Source organism: Armigeres subalbatus, chromosome 3, assembly GCF_024139115.2.
Source record: "Armigeres subalbatus isolate Guangzhou_Male chromosome 3, GZ_Asu_2, whole genome shotgun sequence".
NCBI lineage: Eukaryota > Metazoa > Arthropoda > Insecta > Diptera > Culicidae > Armigeres > Armigeres subalbatus.
Genome location: NC_085141.1, coordinates 29,524,006 through 29,546,398, shown reverse-complemented (window position 1 = coordinate 29,546,398; position 22,393 = coordinate 29,524,006). Strand labels below are relative to the sequence as shown.

Below are 22,393 nucleotides of genomic sequence, written 5' to 3'. Positions count from 1 at the left end.
ATTGACTAAGATAATAAAGCAATAAATTTCCCATAATTATCAATTTTTAAAAAATAATTTCTTTAGTGGATCTACTAATACTTCCACTATTGGCACCGTTACCCTAGTCTTCTCGCGGTTTTCAGCACAACGTTCTGTATTTTATTCTGCGAGAACTAAATGAGTACCATGCTGTTTCATCATAAATGGTGCCATCTAGCTTCAAATTACTGCTTTTCTATGTACGTTTTCTCCATACATTTTTCTATATAAACTTCCAATGAGTTTAGCACCGCCCTAACGTTTACCGATTTGACTGAAATCTGGTCCAATAGAACGGAATAAGAGGGCGGCCCATAAAAAATATGAAAAAGTGTTTTTTGAGTCACCTGGCTGGTTTACAGTTCGGAAACCGTGTCACGAGAAAGAGGCGGGATTGAGGGAATTTGGAAACAGAAAAACGGAATTCCTACCCCTTCGAAAATACATGGGGGACCAAATCCCGTGACATGTTTTTCTGAACTGTAAACCAGCTATACTGCCGCTAACCGCAAGTCAGACTTATCTGTATATGGAAGCCATATCCAGATAAGTCTGACTTGCGGTTAGCGGCAGTATAAAGCTCTATCTACAAAATTATTTCTAGCTAAAGAATTTGTTCAGTAACAAGAAATTTCTAGCGTTCCTCTCACTACCATTGTTCATCAGTTCATAAAGCCCAGAATCTTTATTTCAAAAGGATCGGGAGAGGCCTGGAAACATCGGTAGCCTACATCCTACGTTCAATAGGCTCGGAAACCTCCTTTCAGGAGCCCTGGAATCCACGGAAGCCTCCTTTTAATAGGCTCGGAAGCCTTCTTTCAAGCTAGGAAGCCTCCTACTTTCAAAAGGTTTAGAAGACTCCTACTTTCAAGAGGCTCGGAAGCCTCCTTTCAAGAAGCTTAGAAGCTTTTATTAAAAAGTCTCGGAAAACTCCTTTCAAGAAGCCTGAAAACCTCTTATTTTCAATAGGATCGGAAGCCTTCTTCCAAAAGGCTCGCAAACCTCCTTTCAAGAGACCTGCAAACCTCAATAGCTCCTCCTGCAAGCCTCCTTTCAAGAGGCCTCAAAAGGTTCAGAAGGCTCCTACTTTCAAGAGGCTCGGAAGCTTCCTTTCAAGAAGCTTAGAAGCTTTTATTAAAAAGGCTCGGAAACCTCCTTTAAAGAAGCCTGGAAACCTCTTATTTTCAATAGGATCGGAAGCCTTCTTCCAAAAGGCTCGCAAGCCTCCTTTCAAGAGACCTGCAAACCTCAATAGCTCCTCCTGCAAGCCTCCTTTCAAGAGGCCTGGAAGCCTCCTTTCAAGAGGCCTGGAAGCCTCCTTTCAAGAGGCCTGGAAGCCTCCTTTCAAGAGGCCTGGAAGCCTCCTTTCAAGAGGCCTGGAAGCCTCCTTTCAAGAGGCCTGGAAGCCTCCTTTCAAGAGGCCTGGAAGCCTCCTTTCAAGAGGCCTGGAAGCCTCCTTTCAAGAGGCCTGGAAGCCTCCTTTCAAGAGGCCTGGAAGCCTCCTTTCAAGAGGCCTGGAAGCCTCCTTTCAAGAGGCCTGGAAGCCTCCTTTCAAGAGGCCTGGAAGCCTCCTTTCAAGAGGCCTGGAAGCCTCCTTTCAAGAGGCCTGGAAGCCTCCTTTCAAGAGGCCTGGAAGCCTCCTTTCAAGAGGCCTGGAAGCCTCCTTTCAAGAGGCCTGGAAGCCTCCTTTCAAGAGGCCTGGAAGCCTCCTTTCAAGAGGCCTGGAAGCCTCCTTTCAAGAGGCCTGGAAGCCTCCTTTCAAGAGGCCTGGAAGCCTCCTTTCAAGAGGCCTGGAAGCCTCCTTTCAAGAGGCCTGGAAGCCTCCTTTCAAGAGGCCTGGAAGCCTCCTTTCAAGAGGCCTGGAAGCCTCCTTTCAAGAGGCCTGGAAGCCTCCTTTCAAGAGGCCTGGAAGCCTCCTTTCAAGAGGCCCTGGAAGCCTCCTTTCAAGAGGCCTGGAAGCCTCCTTTCAAGAGGCCTGGAAGCCTCCTTTCAAGAGGCCTGGAAGCCTCCTTTCAAGAGGCCTGGAAGCCTCCTTTCAAGAGGCCTGGAAGCCTCCTTTCAAGAGGCCTGGAAGCCTCCTTTCAAGAGGCCTGGAAGCCTCCTTTCAAGAGGCCTGGAAGCCTCCTTTCAAGAGGCCTGGAAGCCTCCTTTCAAGAGGCCTGGAAGCCTCCTTTCAAGAGGCCTGGAAGCCTCCTTTCAAGAGGCATGGAAGCCTCCTTTCAAGAGGCCTGGAAGCCTCCTTTCAAGAGGCCTGGAAGCCTCCTTTCAAGAGGCCTGGAAGCCTCCTTTCAAGAGGCCTGGAAGCCTCCTTTCAAGAGGCCTGGAAACCTCCTTTCAAGTGGCCTAGAATTTCTTTTCAAGAGGCCTGGAAGCCTCCTTTCAAGAGGCCTGGAAGCCTCCTTTCAAGAGGCCTGGAAGCCTCCTTTCAAGAGGCCTGGAAGCCTCCTTTCAAGAGGCCTGGAAGCCTCCTTTCAAGAGGCCTGGAAGCCTCCTTTCAAGAGGCCTGGAAGCCTTCTTTTAAGAAGCTCAGAAGCCTTCTTTCAAGAGGTCTGAGAACCCCGGTAGCCTACTTCCAAGAGGGTCGGAAGCCTCCTCTCAGCAAGCTCGGGATTCTCCCACTTTCTAGAGGCTCGGAAGCCTACTTTTAAGATGCTCGGAAGCGTTCTTTCAAGAAACCTGGAATCCTTGGAAGCCTTCTTTCAAGAGGCTTGGAAGCCTTCTTTCAAGAGGCTTGGAAGCCTCCTTTCAATAGGCTTGGAAGTCTCATTTCAAAAGGCTCGGGAGTCTCCTATCAAAAGGCTCGGAAGAGTCCTTTCAAGTCTGCGGAAGTCTGCTTTCCAGAGGCTCGGCTGTGCAAACTTCAGTAAAAATTTGCTGAGATGCCGGTTTAAAAGATTAAATGTGTTTTTTCCTCTTTTCAAGATGCTCGGAATTCTTCTTTTAAGAGGCTGGGAACCCAACAAACAAATTAAACTGTGTTTTTTTTTAAGCTGAAGAAGACTATTTTTGGTTGAATGAGCTTCCAATGTTTGCTGGGAAACCTCCTTTCAAGAGGCTCGGTAGTCTGCTTTTAAGACGCTTGGAAGTCTTCTTTCAAAATGCTCAAAAGCTACCTTTCAAGAGACTCGGTAGCCTCCCTATCGAGAGGATCGGAATTCTTCTTTAAAAAGGCTTGAAAGGTTCCTTTCACGAAGCGCGGGAGCCCATTTTAAGGAGGCTCGGAAGCCTCTGAAAGGCATCAAAATCTGATAGGAAGCTTGATGTATAAACTTAATTTGATTTGTAAAGTTTCAAGAATAATGAATACATCAGGCAACATTTTGCTTGCTCGCTTGCCGTATTTTATAAGATTCACAATATTTTCTTCTTTGTGTACTTGATACAGATCATGACGCATGCGTCTGCGCCACACCAATTACCAATAGTGAATAAGTTCGTGGAAAGATATCAAGCCGATTTCGTTGACGGCCGCTCGACAACGCAACAGATTTTAACAGTACGGCAAATTCTTCAAAAACGCAGTGAATATAAGGTCCCAACCTGTTTATCGATTACAAAGCGGCATACGACAGAAAATCTATGGGAAATTATGAATGAGAACAGGGAAGCTTAAAAGCCTGATTAAAGTAACAGCGGATGGTGTGCAACACAGTGTGACAATTTTGGGCGAACACCCCAGTTCGTTCGAATTCCGCCTGGGACTAAGACAAGGTGATGAAGTTTTGTGCTTGTTGTTCAACATTGCGCTAGAAGGTGTCATGCGGAGAGCCGGGTGTTACAGCCGGGGTACGGCTTTAAACAGATCCAGTCAATTTGTTTGTTTCGCGAATGACATGGACATTGAAGGCCGCAAATTTGCAAAGGTGGCAGAACTATATACTCGCCTGGAACGTAAAGCAAGCATGACAAAGTACATGCTAGTAGTGGAAACCGAGCGCGACAGGGCCCGCCTGGGAAGTAGTGTTACGATAGACTTTCGAGGTGGTCGATGAATTCGTTTACCTTGGATTCATGCTAACGGTTGATAATAATGTATGGAGACGCATCGTCTGTGGAAGTTGGGACTACTACAGGCTCTAGAAGAAAATGCGGTCAAAAAAGATTCACACCCGCACCAAATACGCTCAGAAGACTGGTAGTCCTCTACGGACATGAAACTAGAACCATGCTCGGAAGACGGTGTGTGGCAGCGGCGGATGAACTACGAGCTCGCTCAGTTCTATGGCGAACCCATCATCCAGAAGGTAGCTAAAACTAAAAGGGTGCGATTGGCAGGGCATATCGCAAGAATGCCGGACAGCAATCTTGCAAAGATGGTGTTCGCTTCTGATCCGGCATGTACAAGAAGGCGTTGTGTGCAGCGAGCGAGGTGGGCTGACCAGGTACAGAACGACTTAGCATGCGTGGGCGTAATCAAGGATGGATAGATGAACGAACCGTGTATTGTGGCGTCAAATTGTTGATTTAATTTTATCTGTTTAGATTTAAGCTAAATAAATGAAAATGATTGAGTGTTGCTGTTTATTAAAATCCGAATTCAAAAGTGGAAAAATATTTTCTAGATTACATTCTCTAGATTACTCAAAATATCTCCATTTAATCCCTTGAACTTTGTAGCCGGTTAATTGGCCCCTTAACTAATAAAATTATAAAACTAATTGATTAATAAAATTAAAATCAACCCGGCCAACCGCACGCTATAGCGCTGGTTAGATTTAAATCAAGTTCGCTTGAACCAAAATTTTGCATAAATCTCTTTTCGTTTTCGAGGAAGGTAAAACTACTGTGCAACGAATAACGAATGAATCACCTGTTTTACTTGGTATCAGTGCCAGTCTGGTCGATATTATTAATGTGGGGTCACTGTCAAAAGGGATTATACTAATTTATGGCGAGATTGGGGGAATTATAATTAGAGTCACGGACAACAATGCCATTCGACTGAACGTTTGAGCCTTTCATATGTATTCCAAGCTTAAAATAAGAACATATAGCCCTTGAAATTTTACAAATGTTTATGAAACAGGCAGATCGAATTGCAGTTCCCCTTTCCATAGCATCACTGAGTATTGACTACTGACATACACAAACTGAGAGGGCTTCATTCTTACCTTTTGTGCTGTGTCCTGCGTTGGATGTTATCCACCACAAACTCCGAGAGCTGATTAGTCGTGTTTAGACGCCTGATGTTCAAAACACAACACAATTGTAAATGGACACCTTCCCCCGCAACAAATGCTCGTACCTCACGTTGGATATTGCAAATCTTCTTCTTTGTTATATTCACGAATAGCTTCTCAAATTTCACTTCTCCGCATTAGAACTGAGAATATTTGTCGAGGCGTTACGAACAACAAACCGGTCACTCGACGCGTCGTAGACGACAATGATCACAACAATTAACAAATGATGACGCGTAAATCACACTCTGATTAATTTATCATACTCTGCCGCTGCATCGGGCTCCAACAAGACACACACAAGGCCGAGATCGATCGATTTCCACGGAATACGCAGCGCCACACAATTTGTTCCCGATCCGACTCAACACTTGTCGCGCCGCGCGCCGACACAATTGGCGATCTGCAAACGAGAGGAGACGAGAAACAGACAAGATGTGATTAAGATATCGCACATCAGAAAGACAGGCAGCTCAGGAACTGAAAGGAGAAGAACCTAGAACTTGAATCGGGCGATCGTTCCGGGCTGTTGCTGTGCCTTCCTCCTCCACCGCCAGTCAGTGCACAGAAAGTGAGAGATTTCTCAGTACGGTTGTCGCGGCTCCTCATCAGGGTAGCAAATCAGTTTGCCCGCGGTTTCAATTACTTTCAATTGAATGCAATATAATGGTGCTGATGCTGGTGGTATGGTGACAGTGTTGGACAGAACCAGAGTACACACGAACGTTATGGTTCGCTACCGAATTGTACCTAACCTGCTGCAGTAATGTAGCGTAGTGTGATGCGCGATTCGACACAAGTAGATCAAATGGGGTACAAATTTGAAAAGAACAAACCGTAACAAATTGATACTATGTTTAGTCGTGCTTTTAGATTTCTTTAAAGTATAATAAACGTTGAAGATGTATGCTCGTGTTCACAAAACCACAACATTCACAACAGAATTCATTCGCTAAGTCTCATTGCGAGAAGAATCACTGACCCCTCACTCTTTTAAGGAATATAACCGTTAAACAAATGATCATTAATCTATATTCGCCAATTTTCGCTACCGACCGGACAAGCAAGTGCCGATTTTTAAAAAGAGTTTTCCCATATCTTTGAACTTCATTCCGCCTCAGACTAGAGAAAAGAAAAGAAACAACGAAAGCAGCACATCAAAATTACTTCCGGTTGACTCGAAATGGAAGCAAACCATGATCTTATGGTCCGACTACCGTGGTGCATCCGCGGGGAACCTCGATCAATCGCCAAACACAGATGTATCCCAATTTTATAAGTTTTTTTCGCAATCTATAAACTCCGATTAGATCAAATTGATCATAATGCTAACATTTCGTTATTCAAACACGCCTCGTTGAAAGTGGTTTGAATAAACATATAATGTGCGAATGAAATTTGAACTGAACCCAACCAGCAAATATATGAAATTGAATTCTTCCAGATCGAGCAATGCCTGTAGATTGAACATTTCATCTATCAATACTCATTTTCGAATGATACAGACAACCAAAAAAAAGCATTAGCAGAAAACAACTCCGGTCCAGATGGGAGATCGATTACGCGCTTTGCATATCGTTGTCTGGCCTCTGTGGAAAATGAACCGCCGCGCCGATTTCCCAATTGATATCAAACGAGCAATCTATCGGCTTTCCACGATCGATATTTTCATTTATCACCTTGGGCACTTTTTCGTCAGTTTATTACCATTTGAGTCACTGAAAAATTCGCTTGGTCACGATTCACTGCTTCAAGTGCGTTCCTCGTTCTGGCCGGAGGCGGAAGCGTTCTTGGGGGCGGTGGCCCCGGGACCATGCAGCTGATGTTTCGTAATGTGATTGAACGTTTGAAAATTGGAAACATTTATCTCGACATCCAAACAACCAATACCGGGCGAGCTGATAAGCAATCTAACGGCAACCACACCATGGGCAGGGTTTACGTTAGCGGGCCAACCGACAGCACTGCACCATACAGGTTCGCATATGGTTCTTGGCACAACTGCTGAATCGATGAGACATGGGAGAAATTCTGGCAAATATTTACTTTGGTGTGTTGTCAGTTGTTAAATGATAGCAAATGCAAATTGCAAATTTGGAGGAAGATAGCAAAAGTGTGATGTCTGGATACGAATGTCTGGAAGCGATATTGAAAATGTAAAAAAAATAAATAGTGTGAGGCACTTTGCGTTTGTTTTCTTCAATTTTAATTTGAAGTTTTCATATTTGAGTTCAAATTTAGTATTAGTGCAGTTTTGATTTGATTTCAATTCAGTCTCAGTTGAATTTTAGTTTCATTTCAGTTTCAGCTCGGTTTCAGTTCAGTTTCAGTTCAGTTTCAGTTCAGTTTCAGTTCAGTTTCAGTTTAGTTTCAGTTCAGTTTCAGTTCAGTTTCAGTTCAGTTTCAGTTCAGTTTCAGTTCAGTTTCAGTCCAGTTTCAGTTTCGTTTCAGTTTCAGTTCAGTTTCAGTTCAGTTTCAATTCAGTTTCAATTCAGTTTCAATTCAGTTTCAATTCAGTTTCAGCTCAGTTTCAATTCAGTTTCAGTTCAGTTTCAGTTCAGTTTCAGTTCAGTTTCAGTTCAGTTTCAGTTCAGTTTCAGTTCAGTTTCAGTTTAGTTTCAGTTTAGTTTCAGTTCAGTTTCAGTTCAGTTTCAGTTCAGTTTCAGTTCAGTTTCAGTTCAGTTTCAGTTTCGTTTCAGTTTCAGTTCAGTTTCAGTTCAGTTTCAATTCAGTTTCAGTTCAGTTTCAATTCAGTTTCAGTTCAGTTTCAGTTCGGTTTCGGTTCGGTTTCAGTTCGGTTTCAGTTCAGTTTCAGTTCAGTTTCAGTTCAGTTTCAGTTCAGTTTCAGTTCAGTTTCAGTTCAGTTTCAGTTCAGTTTCAGTTCCGTTTCAGTTCCATTTCAGTTCAATTTAAGTTCAGTTTCAGTTCAGTTTCAGTTCAGTTTCAGTTCAGTTTCAGTTCAGTTTCAGTTCAGTTTCAGTTTCAGTTCAGTTCAGTTTCAGCTCAGTTTCAGTTCAGTTTCAGTTCAGTTTCAGTTCAGTTTCAGTTCAGTTTCAGATCAGTTTCAGTTCAGTTTCAGTTCAGTTGCAGTTCAGTTTCAGTTCAGTTCCAGTTTCAGTTCAGTTTCAGTTCAGTTTCAGTTCAGTTTCAGTTCAGTTTCAGTTCAGTTTCAATTCAGTTTCAGTTCAGTTTCAGTTCAGTTTCAGTTCAGTTTCAGTTCAGTTTCAGTTCAGTTTCAATTCAGTTTCAGTTCAGTTTCAGTTCAGTTTCAGTTCAGTTTCAGTTCAGTTTCAGTTCGGTTTCAGTTCGGTTTCAGTTCAGTTTCAGTTCGGTTTAAGTTCGGTTTCAGTTCGGTTTCAGTTCAATTTCAGTTCGGTTTCAGTTCGGTTTCAGTTCGGTTTCAGTTCGGTTTCAGTTCGGTTTCAGTTCGGTTTCAGTTCAGTTTCGGTTCGGTTTCAGTTCGGTTTCAGTTCGGTTTCAGTTCGGTTTCGATTCAGTTTCAGTTCAGTTTCAGTTCGGTTTCAGTTCAGTTTCGGTTTCAGTTCAGTTTCAGTTCGGTTTCAGTTCAGTTTCAATTCGGTTTCAGTTCGGTTTCAGTTCGGTTTCGATTCAGTTTCAGTTCGGTTTCAGTTCAGTCTCAGTTCGGTTTCGGTTTCAGTTCAGTTTCAGTTCGGTTTCAGTTCAGTTTCAGTTCAGTTTCAGTTCGGTTTCAGTTCAGTTTCGGTTTCAGTTCGGTTTCAGTTCGGTTTCAGTTCAGTTTCAGTTCGGTTTCAGTTCAGTTTCAGATCGGTTTCAGTTCGGTTTCAGTTCAGTTTCAGTTTCAGTTCGGTTTCAGTTCGGTTTCAGTTCAGTTTCAGTTCGGTTTCAGTTCGGTTTCAGTTCAGTTTCAGTTCGGTTTCGATTCGGTTTCAGTTCGGTTTCAGTTCGGTTTCAATTCGGTTTCAGTTCGGTTTCAGTTCGGTTTCAGTTCGGTTTCAGTTCGGTTTCGGTTCGGTTTCAGTTCGGTTTCAGTTCGGTTTCGGTTCGGTTTCGGTTCGGTTTCGGTTCGGTTTCGGTTCGGTTTCAGTTCGGTTTCGGTTCGGTTTCGGTTTCGGTTTCAGTTCGGTTTCGGTTCGGTTTCGGTTCGGTTTCGGTTCGGTTTCGGTTCGGTTTCGGTTTCGGTTCGGTTTCGGTTCGGTTTCGGTTCGGTTTCGGTTCGGTTTCGGTTCGGTTTCGGTTCGGTTTCGGTTCGGTTTCGGTTTCGGTTCGGTTTCGGTTCGGTTTCGGTTCGGTTTCAGTTCGGTTTCGGTTCGGTTTCGGTTCGGTTTCAGTTCGGTTTCGGTTCGGTTTCAGTTCGGTTTCGGTTCAGTTTCGGTTCGGTTTCAGTTCGGTTTCGGTTCAGTTTCAGTTCGGTTTCAGTTCGGTTTCAGTTCGGTTTCGGTTCAGTTTCAGTTCAGTTTCAGTTTCAGTTCAGTTTCAGTTCAGTTTCAGTTCAGTTTCAGTTCAGTTTCAGTTCAGTTTCAGTTCAGTTTCAGTTCAGTTTCAGTTCAGTTTCAGTTCAGTTTCAGTTCGGTTTCAGTTCAGTTTCAGTTCAGTTTCAGTTCAGTTTCAGTTCAGTTTCAGTTCGGTTTCAGTTCAGTTTCAGTTCGGTTTCAGTTCGGTTTCAGTTCAGTTTCGGTTCAGTTTCAGTTCAGTTTCAGTTCGGTTTCAGTTCGGTTTCAGTTCAGTTTCAGTTCGGTTTCAGTTCAGTTTCAGTTTCAGTTCAGTTTCAGTTCGGTTTCAGTTCGGTTTCAGTTTCAGTTCAGTTTCAGTTCGGTTTCAGTTCGGTTTCAGTTCGGTTTCAGTTCGGTTTCAGTTCGGTTTCAGTTCAGTTTCAGTTCGGTTTCAGTTCAGTTTCAGTTCGGTTTCAGTTCGGTTTCGGTTCGGTTTCAGTTCGGTTTCGGTTCAGTTTCAGTTCAGTTTCAGTTCAGTTTCAGTTCAGTTTCAGTTCAGTTTCAGTTCAGTTTCAGTTCAGTTTCAGTTCAGTTTCAGTTCAGTTTCAGTTCAGTTTCAGTTCAGTTTCACTTCAGTTTCACTTCAGTTTCACTTCAGTTTCAATTCAGTTTCAGATCAGTTTCAGATCAGTTTCAGTCCAGTCCCAGTTCAGTTTAGTTTCAGTTCAGTTTAAGTTCCGTTTCAGTTCAGTTTCAGTTCAGTTTAAGTTCAGTTTCAGTTCAGTTTCAGTTCAGTTTCAGTTCAGTTTCAGTTCAGTTTCAGTTCAGTTTCAGTTCAGTTTCAGTTCAGTTTCAGTTCAGTTTCAGTTCAGTTTCAGTTCAGTTTCAGTTCAGTTTCAGTTCAGTGTCAGTTCAGTTTCAGTTAAAGTTTCAGCTTAATATTTTTTTTTGTTTCGTTCCTTTTTAGTTCCAGTTAAATTTCAGTTCAGTTCAAGTTTATATAAATACAAAGCTTCAAAGCTAAAAATATATACAGAACACCTGGTTCTATTCTTATTATAATTATTGAAATTAGTTCCTTGCCTCGATGTTTTTGGTTGCGGCGAGGGGAGCCACACAGATGTTAATTAGATTATCATATACAATCCTTATTTGGTTTAAGAATATCCAACCTTTTCTGATGTATAAACAAAATCGTATTTTATCAATTTTCACGAATCATCGCAAAACTAGTGACGTTTAATTAACACGATGAAACTTCATCACGAAACTAGCAGGTTTCCTTCCGAGGGTGGAAATTTTCTCGTCTTCCAATTATTCGAAGGCACTTCATCCAGCTCAAACCATCTGTTTACTGTTTCGATTGGAAATAGTATCACTGGCTGTCGCCGTCGCCGTGATGTGGGTTCCATAAAGTTATGCATTCCGTTTCGTTCCCTTCGTTCGCATATGTCGCCTTCAATGCAGACTTCGGGACGACAAACATAGGGGAAAATCCTACTTTCCTATCTCTAACCATACATACGTACAGCGCCATATGATCGGAAAGTGCTCTCGAGAAGGGTGAGGATAGTCGCATGCGTAGTTTGCCACACTGAAGTGGTATCTCCATAGCAGTTGGTTGCATACATTCTAGGCGAAGGATCCCTACACCAATACAGCAACGGATGCACAGTTGTGCAACAAGGACTCACCGTTCAGTGTAACAACTACAAATGCATCTCGTTTTCCGATATGGGGATGATAAACGGAAGCTGGACTGTTCCTTCCGTACCAGAAGGGGCTGGTGATTGTTTTCCGAATGTTTCAGAAATGGGTGTGGACTTATACACTTTTCCAGCTGCCGATTTTGTCACCAGATTCGTATGAATCTCTGAACACCTTCAACCCAAAACCAATTAAACACCACTTACTCACGGTTAATTACCGATTCGTCACTTTCCCAATATTAACTCGATTCGATAACAGCCGGCAACCACCCTCACTCTCGATGGAACGTCCGAACGTGTCACTTTCACTGGTTAACCCCCGTAGTTGTTTAATCGCACTATCGCATCACTTTCCACACACTCGCTATCGCAGAGATGCAGCCAGGCCGGCTGCTCTTATCGTCGAGGTTGAATTGTTAACACTGAAACACACATATTTTGCCGCTTGTTACAGTAATCCACTGTTACGAGCCGTAACGAGATTGATTCATTGCCCTGCTGATTTATTCCAACGAACGGGCCGGGTCCACACACGGTAGCGCACTTCTCTATTACGAGCAGGAGAAGGACGATGACGAACGCACCAACTGCAGTGAGGTGCCGAGGGTGTTGATCGATCGGAACAAAAACACGGACTGACGGCGAGAGCAGAAGATGCGAACCAATATTGCACCGACCGACCGGCAGGAACTCGCCCTCGCATAGTTCGCACACCTCGACACGGATGGTGGTCCCAGGCGATGATAGCGCGGTACGTACGTTTGGTGAAAGGGGTGTGAAGTGCGCCTTGGAAAAGGTCCTGGTTGAGTACGGCCGATGGAATTATTTTTGGTTGTGTCAAACGTTTCTTCTTATTAATGTTTCCTATAAACATTTCAAACTATAATCAGGCTCCCTACTAATCTTCTTTCCCTGTTTTCCAGCTATCGTTAGTACGTGGACCAGCTCGGGACAGTTGGAAAACGATATTAAAATTAGTTTCGAAATTTTTCAACGAAATAGAATTGGCAACAGTTGTAAGAACATGCGTATTAAATCATGCTGCATTTTTCTCTTATGGTGCGTTTAACACCATTCTCAATTCTAATGTGATGCGTACACACAACGTAGACCGTAAAGTGCAATTAACATAGCTAAGGGGATGCGTTTTATGGTAGAAAGAAGAAAGAGAGATCAACTGAGAGAGAATCCGAAGGGATGCTTGCTTAGAGAGAGTAGATTTAAAATGCAATGTTAGCTTCCCTATACTTCAAGAAATGATTAATAGACTTATTATTCCGTGTATAGTAGAAAATCGAAAATTTGTTTTCAATAAAATGAAATATCTGCAGTTATCAGACGTCGCAACTCATTTCTGAATTTGTTTTCAATAAAATGAAATATCTGCAGTTATCAGACGTCGCAACTCATTTCTTATTAGTACATCCATGCGTGCATGATGCGCACTACTAATGAAATATTTCAAATTGTCGTGACTCGCGTCGCAGCGCGAGTGCTCAATCGCGCGGTCCGGTTTGGTGGCGGCCCGACAATATTATAAATTTAAACAATAATGATTCAACATCATCCTCATGATGAAAAACCATATTGGATACATTGTTGGAAAAAACTTTTCTTCAAAAAAGAAAGAAGAAGAGCATTGCTTCGTTGTACGAGAAAGCTAAAAACATTAAAAACATTTGTCCATCTCAGAAATAGAATAACAGAAAAATCCACCTAGCGGTGATGGTGCCTTTCTCGTGTATTATAACATGAGAGGTCAAGATTGTACTTTAGGAGGATAGTTTCAATTATTTCTATTATTTTACAGTTATTTACGTTCATTTGAATGTGTCGCATTAGTTTTTGAAAGAAAAAACAATCCAAGGGGGACTCTTGGAAAAAAGGGAGAATTTTTTTTCAATAACTCCGGAACGCAATCGCCAATGATGCATTTTGTGTACACACCTCAATTCGTCGAGCTTAGTTGATAGGTATATAACATTATGGGTCTCTGAGCCTTCTATCAAAACTTCAATTTTTGAGTGATCCCATAGCTGTTACGTTTACTTAGTACCTATACGGTAAAGGCAAAACTATTGAGAATTTACCGGGTACGAAGCAATTTATTTGCATTTGCTCAGTATAAAGCAAACTCATATTTTTAATTTAATTTCTCAATATCCATGCATTTTATACTTGGTGGATCGCAAGCAACATAAGTAGGGTAGCGAACCCAGAAATCGCCCAGTTTACATGTAAATATTGAAAACCAGGCCATAAATCATAAATTATGATGGAATTTATTTAACAGTTCTGTTTTTAATTTCTGATTATACTTCTTTTGCACATTGCAACGTAGAAAAGCAAAAAATACTAAAAATTGGCTGAAAATGCGAATTTGGTAATTCCTTAATTTGAACCTAATTTCGACCCCCTCAAACACTATTTTCGCCCATAGTTGGGACCAAGTTTCGCCCACTTATAAATATCAGCTATAAACGTTCAGTAATACTCAATATTCAAAAAAATGAGACACGCTTATGTTAAATTATTTTTATTGAACAAATATTTAAGTTCCTTATAAAATTCAAAAGCGGATTCAAATTTATACTATGAATATAGCATAATGTTTCATTTTTTCTTAGAAGGCATAGTTTTTTCTTCTTCAAAATCTTCTTCTCTTCTTGCTGTTTCTTTTTAAGCTCATTTGCTATCTTTCGCTCTTCTCATACCTTTTTCCTGTTTTTCTTCTCTTCCTCTAGACATTTCTTCTCTTGCTTATTTCTGGAAAACTCCTCAATGAGCTCATCTGATGTCAAGATATGATACCGTTTTGATTTGTACTCCCGTTGAGTTCCACGTTCTAGAATAGGAAGCGGCGCCAAACACTCCTTCGAAGTTGGCTGTTGTATTTTGGGCATATCAATGCCCTCCACATTTATTATAGGAGCAGGTAATGTTGACGAATTGTTGTCAATGATGATTTCGGTATTTTCTTCATGATTTTCAATAGCTTTAATAGTTTCTGGTAAAGTTTCCTCCAGAACGCGAAAAATTTAAAAAAGCGCTTCTTCCTCGGCGTTATCGAGTACGATGAAATCTCCTCTAAACTTTTTGGCTCGCGTTGGTCCAATAATTGCTGCGCATTGCTCAAGTGCTCGTTTTGCATGTTCCAAGTCTGTCGTCGTATTCAGCTCCGTACATGGCTGATCGTCCGCCTCTCTTACGTCATCTTCTTCTGTCTCTGCCGATATGGTCATACATTTCGAATAATCGATGGCACTGTGATTCCAAGGAAAGAGACCCGAAGCTCTGAAGCCGTTTTTAATGCTCGTCGATGTCAAAGAATGGCGCGGCAATGTTACTCTACGAAGTGGATTATCTTTACGGAACTTCTCTACCGCCTTTGGCCAACCATTCTTCAAAGGCTTAAAAGCCGATACATCAGCTGGTTGCATAATCCTGGTCGCGTTCGGATACAGAGCTATGAGGATAACTCCCATATCCCGGCACATGTTAGAGGTTTCCAGATTAACGTGACTGCTTTTTAACTTGCTTTTTCTGGAGATACGGGTTCAACACATTCCGGATGTAATCGCGAAATACTACTGTTGTCATCCATCCGCTGTCCGACTTGGCGATACCCCAGGAAGATGGGACGGACTTTGCAACATTTTGCGGGATACTCTTATAGGGGTATATGATACAAGGGGGTACAGTTTCCCCTGACGCATCACACATCATACACGTTTCGGCTTCCTCGTAGTGCTAATACGGCCTTGGATTTTGGATTCAGTTGAAAACTGGTTTCATCTTCGTTGAAAACTCTTCGCGAATCGTCCAGTATATGCATCAAGTCTTTTTCAGCTAAATAAGCTTCCACTTTGTGGAACCAGGATATGATATTGTTGGCACCGCTACTACCCAGCATTGAGCAACCGTAGGCTTCACGCACCAGACGAGAACGATGGTGCATCCGTTTCGCAGTAAATTATGTTGGCGAGGCGAAACAGTATCATCGTAGACGTTAGTATGTGTGAGTATGACGAGAGCAAGAGAAGGGAGGTAAATAAACAAAACAAATTGGGGCTAGATAGAAATGGATTAAAAGTTTATTGAAGTAGAAAAGTTGATTTAAAAGTTAGAAGTTGAATTTGTAGACTATTGAAAGTAAAGGAGTGCAGTGGATAGTGAATTCTGAAATCGGTAAAAGGTGATAAATGTGGTTTATTATATTGTATTTTTGCTAAAATCTAACGATGTTTGTAGAAGGATAAAGCGAAATAAGCCGTCGGTAAATCAGCCTTTAGAAAGAGGATAGAACGGGAAGAAACTATAAATGTAAGTAGTTAGTAATAGAAAGTACTGGAAAAGAAGCGAATAATGTAACATATATTTTATTTATCGTTTATTCTGCAAATTAAATACAATAGTTTTAAGCTGTTGCAAACCGTACACCGAGCACTGCTTTGAAAATTGGTTCATTAGGGCGGTCCGAAAACCAACAAACTTAAAAATTTATAATGGTTCGACCAAATCCTAACCCGGAAAATCCTGAAAAAACAGGTTTTAACTGCGCGGCTTGCGACCGACCGGATGACGAAGAGTCGCAAATGGTATTTTGTGACCATTGTCAGCAGTGGTTCCACTTCGGCTGTGTTGGCGTCACGGCTGAAATCAAAGACGTTTCTTGGTGCTGTCAGGAGTGTAGTGACAGGAAAGGTGAAAGTGAAGAGTCCGGTTCGTCGAGCGAGCTTCAAAAGGAGTTGAAGAAACTAGAAAAGGAAAAGAAGAAGCAGAAGCGAATACTGGAGAAGGAGAGGATCCTGCACCAGAAGCGGATGGAGGTTCAGCAAGAGCTGTTCGAGATGCGCCAGCAGGTCGAGCAGGAGAAGCGGAATATGGAACTGGAGTTCGAGAAGGCGCAAATGGAGAAGAAGATCGCCGAAGAAGAGACCCATCAGAAGAAACTGAACGAGATGCGAGAAGAGATGGAAGCAAAGCTGAAGCAGTTGAAGTTGAAGCGGAAGAAGGAGTTGACTGGTCGAGAAGTGGAGCAAGAAGGTGCCGTAGGTGGTGAAGACGAGGAAAGCTCGAAAAACGTAGCGCTGAAGACAACGAAACCGGATCGAAAAAAGCCAGGGCAAAAGCTCGAGAAGAAAAAGTCGAGGAATGGAAAGCCTGGGAAAGCTCTTCCGATGGAAGCGGTGGTGAGCGACGCTTGAGGGGCCTACCATAAGCATTCGACACCAAAAGCGACTGAAAAGCTTACAAAGAAGTCAATCGTTCGATTGACAATCGAAGTCAATCCTTCGCGTCTGCCCGAGAGTTTCATGATCGGGCGTGTCGAGGACGATACGCCATTTGGACATCCGGAGGTTCTGAAAAAGGAGAAGAGTAGTAAATCAGTGCGCGAGATTGCAAAGGTAGTGGAGTCGGAGAGTGATGAAGAATTGGAGGAAGAAGAGTCGTCTGAAGAAAACAGTATCTGCGAGGAAGAAGAGAGTTCCGAGGATGAGGAAGAACATTCAGTAGCAGAAGAGAGTTCTGAGAGTTCCGAAGAAGAGACGGAGAGAAGAAAATTCCACCGAACGCGTGCAGGAGCGAAAGAAGGTCAGCGAACTAGAAGTCAAGAACCAACGAGGGCTCAGCTATCCGCTCGCCAGTTCCTGTCAAAGAACTTGCCAATATTTTCTGGGAAACTAGAGGAATGGCCGATGTTCGTCAGTAGCTACGAGACGTCTACGAAGGCGTGCGGCTTTTCCAACGTGGAAAATTTGGCCAGGCTTCAGGAGTGCCTAAAAGGAGAGGCGCTGGAAGCGGTCAGGAGCAGGTTACTTCTACCGAAATCGGTCCCGAAGATCATGGAGACACTGCGCATGTTGTATGGCAGGCCAGAGCGACTTCTCAACATGCTATTGTCGAAAGTTCGCAACGCAGCCCCACCGAAGGCAGATCGGTTGGCAAGTTTCATAAGCTTCGGAATAGTAGTTCAACAGCTTGCCGATCACTTGGAAGCTACCGGTTTAACTACGCACATGGTCAATCCAATGCTCATCCAAGAGCTGACGGAGAAACTCCCTGCTGGAACCCAGCTGGAATGGGTACGGTACCGAAGGAAGAGTAAGGTGGTGACACTACGAACGCTGTCTAATTTCTTGTCGCGTATAGTAAAGGATGCCAGTGAAGTGGTTGCCTACGGAGAAGCATCCCGATTAGGAGAGCTCGGTTCAAAGAACGTGAATCCGAGAAGCAGGGCGAGTGAAGGGTACCTGCACGCACATGACGCAAAGGAGAGCAGAGATTGGAGTCCGTACGCTAGGGAGAGAACACCGTGCAGGATCTGTGGCGGAGTGGATCATCGGATTCGAAATTGTGACAACTTCCAAAGACTCCACTACACTGAGCGGTGGGAAGCAGTTCGCAGATGGAATCTGTGCCAGCTGTGCCTAAACGAGCACGGGACCGCTAATTGCAAGCTAAATTTCCGTTGCAATATCGATGGGTGTAAAGAGCGCCACAACCCCCTTTTGCATTCACCAAGGTCAATCGTTTGTTCGAATTGTAACCTCCACGCTATCCAACCGAAGCCATCCGTCATTTTCCGCATGATGCCGGTCGCACTGCACTGCGGAAACTACTCAGTGAACACGTTCGCTTTTCTAGATGAAGGTTCTTCGTATACACTGGTGGAGAAAACACTGATCGACCGGCTGAGAATTCGTGGTGTGACGCAGCCGCTGCGAGTGACTTGGACAGCCGGAGTTTCGCGAGTCGAAAAGGATTCGCAATGTGTGGACCTATACATCTCTGCAAGAGGATCTGGCCAGCGTTTTTCCATCAAGAGTGCCCATACAGTGGAGAGCTTGAAGCTTCCGCAGCATTCAGTAGCTGTGTCGGAAGTAGTGAAGCACTACAGCCACCTTCGCGGTCTGCCGGTTGCAGACGTTCCACAAACGACTCCGCAAATTCTGATCGGATTGAAAGACATCCACCTTTACGCTCCGATCGAGTCGAGAATAGGACGGCCAGAAGAGCCGATAGCAGTTAGGTCTAAGCTGGGATGGACCGTCTACGGGCCGACCGGCGCGAATACTATGGATAGTGGAATCGTCGGCCATCATACTTGTAGCACGGTGAGCAATCAGGAGCTGCACACACTAGAAGAATCGGGCATTTCCGTGGCCTTGCTTCCCAGGTCGGAAGAAAACAGAAGAGCAAAAGAGACGCAGAGGAAGGCAACGAAATGGATAGGAGGCCGGTTCGGAACGGGGCTGCTGTGGAAAAACGACGATCCAGAGTTCCCCAACAGCTGTTCCACGGCTATAAAGCGGCTGGTTGGGCTGGGAAATCGCTCCAGAAAAGATCCCGCACTATACATCGAGTTGCGCACCGTGATTGCCGAATACCTAGCAAAGGGGCACGGGCACACGCCGTTCGAGCTATTATCGTTCGATTGCAGCAAGGTATGGTGCGTGCAGCAGAAAAGAAAAGCAGAAGTGAGAAGAGTGCCATGGAACTCGAAGTTGCTGAACGTTCCGGATATGCTGGCTGCCTTGCCGGTGATAGTTTGCAAGTTTCGAGAGCGAGAGATCGGATTTGGTGCGGACATAGAGGATATGTACCATGAGCTACGGATCAGAGATGAAGCTAAGAGAGCGCAAAGAATTTTGCTCCGAAATGATTCATCAGCGAACCCTGAGGTTGCAGACATGATCGACGAAACGGAGACGTGGACGAAGGAGTTTCTAGGGACCGACGGGGGACGAAAGGAAAATGAGTGCATTAGCATCGGTGGAGCTAAGAAGCCTGGTGGCATGGTGGCAGCGATCGTGTGGAATCCGGCATTTGACAAAGTTACATCTTCGATCAAGCTATACCAGTGGATCTTGAGTATCGAGAAGCGTTTTATATGGGCCGACTCGAAGACTGTGTTTTCGTGGATTCTCTGCGGTCACCGTCGTTTCGTGGCTCTACATGTACGCAAAGAACGCGAGCAAGAATTAGAAGATTACAGAGCCTACCTGAATATCGATCTGCCTAGTACTCCGCACTTGGGTGGCATCTGGAAGCGGCTGGTATGCTCAGTTAATGGGCAGTCTATTACCCAATGTTTGGCAGCTATTGCGGATGCCGAAGACATCATCAACTCGCGACCATTGATATACATTGCCATGGAATCAGAGGCAGAAGACACATTGACGCGGAATCATTTCGTCCGCGGCGAAGGAAAAATTAATATGAAACAGTTCTTTTCACAAACATTCGAAGACAAATCATTGCGGGACCGTTTCAAGCGCTCGCAATTGTTGTCGGACAAACTGTGGGCACGGTGGGTGTCTGAATATTTGCCATCGATCAACCAGCAAACAAAATGGCATAAAGAAATGTCACCATTGACCCGTGGTGACCACGTATTCATCGCAAATGACGCGGTGCGGAAAAGCTGGATTCGTGGCATCGTGATGGAGGTCTATCCGGGAGTGGACGACCGAATTCGGCAAGCGGTAAAGGGTAAGTTGAGGAGGACGGTGATGAAGCTAGCGGTGCTGGAGATTCAGGATGGTAACTCTGGCGTTGCAGAAGCCCCACCAAAGATACGGGGAGGGGGTATGTTGGCACCGCTACTACCCAGCATTGAGCAACCGTAGGCTTCACGCACCCGACGAGAACGATGGTGCATCCGTTTCGCAGTAAATGATGTTGTCGAGGCGAAACGGTATCATCGTAGACGTTAGTATGTGTGAGTATGACGAGAGCAAGAGAAGGGAGGTAAATAAACAAAACAAATTGGGGCTAGATAGAAATGGATTAAAAGTTTATTGAAGTAGAAAAGTTGATTTAAAAGTTAGAAGTTGAATTCGTAGACAATTGAAAGTGAAGGAGTGCTGTGGATAGTTAATCCTGAGATCTGTAAAAGGTGATGAATGTGATTTATTATCTTGTATTGTTGCTAAAATCTAAAGATGTTTGTAGAAGGATAAAGCGAAATAACCTTTAAAAAGAGGAAAAACGTGGAGAAACTATAACTGTAAGTAGTTAGTAATAGAAAGTACTGGAAAAGAAGCGAATAATGTAACATATATTTTATTTATCGTTTATTCTGCAAATTAAATACAATAGTTTCAAGCTGTTGCAAACCGTACATCGAGCACTGCTTTGAAAATTGGTTCATTAGGGTGAAACCTTCGCACTAGCGCTTGTAATAAACTCAAGCGTTCGGAGTACCACATTAAGTCGCCTCTGCATGAATAGTTTCAGCCATTTTTCCCCTACATCAAACGATTGCATACATTGAATACATAGATGTACAATGGAATAGTTAGCAAAACAAACCTGGACGGTTATTGATGAAAGGATTCTCTCGTAGATTCCGATCGAGGAAGGATTTGATATTATCCTGCAGATTACTCTTTGTGACCGGAAAGCCTCTACGTTGACTGTCAAATATCCATGACTCTAATTCGCCTTCTTCCTCTATCGTCAGTACCAACATTGGACCGGAGCGATAAACTTGACGTTCCTTTTTCTGTAGACGAGAACGAATCGTCGACCTGGGAACCTGGGAAGTGCTTGGCTGCTTCAATGATACCCATTTCCTTGCTGCGAACTTTCCGTACAGCGGCAGAAATTTCATCTTGGTAGTACGATGTACGGTATTTCTTACGCTGTTCATGTATACAATAAGTGAAATGTACTAAACACTTACGAAACCATTTTTATGTTCAAATCCACGTTTTCTAGAAGATGTTTTAAAATTTCACCAACAAAACGAAAACTGGAGTCGCACGAAAATTCCGAACTATATATGACAGTTCGCCCAGGACGAAATCTGGGTCGACTGCTTTGATCAGGAACCAATTTTCGCCTACTAGATTTATTTAATTTTTCCATGTTAGATCATGGAATTTAATGAAAATCATCAAAGAAAACGATAAATTAGCATAACATTTAGTTACAAAATTAAACTAAAAATAACAATCCATGAGTAACTCTATATATGAGCATTCGTTGTTTTTTCTCTTTTTCATGAGTGATACACTAAAAGTACCTTCATACCTACTACATGATTTTCAAATATTGCTTTTTACAGATTCATTTTAGTAAGTAGTTCAATTCGATATACGATATAAAGGGAATAATTAATTGTATAAAAATAAATTAGTTTTACCAGGTTTAAACAATTGGAGTTTGCGGAAAATCAATATGATCCAATAGGTGGGCGAAAACTGGGGTCAGGGCGATTTCTGGGTTCGCTACCCTATTCCTCTAGGTGGATTGCATATTCAAAAAGTTTGGGATTCTCCGATATAGAACATTCCAATCATCAGCGACTGAAGTTCTTCTTAATTACAGTTATTGCTAAATCATTTCTGCTCAATGTTTAATGAAAACTTGTTCAAACAACCAATATTCTCCATTACTTGTAAGAGCGTAAATGGAGGTGGGATGGCAAAGATTACGAGAGAGTGGAACCGGAATCTGTTAGTAAATGCTGGATTGGAATCCGGCAGGACATCGCACTAGAGGCAGACCCAGGAGCTGATGGAGAAGTCCTAATAAAAGTATAACAGAAGCCGAAAGTAATCTGACCTGGGCCCAAGTCAAGACTAAAGCGAGTAGCTAGGGATGCTAAGAGCCATTGAGAGAGGCAGTACGTGCTTCTAACTACTCATAGCATAAGGAAAACTTAAAATAGAATGACATATACATGAGTTGGTAATAACAACTACGTATTTCGACCTCAACAGTAAGGCCGTCTAGTACGAGGCACTGAAGTAGTCGAAATAGGTATCTGTAAAGATTACAATGGATCAGGGACTATGGCAGCAGGGACTATGTCCAAGGGCTTGACGATCCCTCCCCAGGTCATCTGTGAGTTGTGGGGCTTGCCTAGGATGTGGTGGGGTTTGACAGTGGGCCCTGTTAAATTCCTATAAAAAGCTGCATGTATCCGCAAGTAGGCCCCACCAAAGCGACCGTGTGCCGCTCAAAGCGCAGGCCCAATAAGCCGCCTAGGAAACCAATAATTACGAACAATAAATATGAGAGATAATGCGACTCGATATAATCGGCAAAGACTAAGGCG

General features: G+C 43.3%; 1 protein-coding gene across 1 annotated transcript; it reads left to right on the top strand.

The window, feature by feature from the left end:
- Positions 1-15,444: 15,444 nt before the first annotated feature.
- Positions 15,445-16,529, top strand: LOC134221552 (moesin-like). The gene is made up of 2 exons (XM_062700745.1): positions 15,445-15,510; positions 15,574-16,529. Exon 2 carries the CDS (start codon positions 15,828-15,830, stop codon positions 16,527-16,529), a length of 702 nt encoding a protein of 233 aa, XP_062556729.1. The 5' UTR covers positions 15,445-15,510; positions 15,574-15,827.
- The last annotated feature ends 5,864 nt before the right edge of the window (positions 16,530-22,393 follow it).

Excerpts from the sequence above, each read along its gene's own strand:
- LOC134221552 (XM_062700745.1), top strand. The coding sequence starts at position 15,828 with ATGGTTCGACCAAATCCTAACCCGGAAAATCCTGAAAAAACAGGTTTT.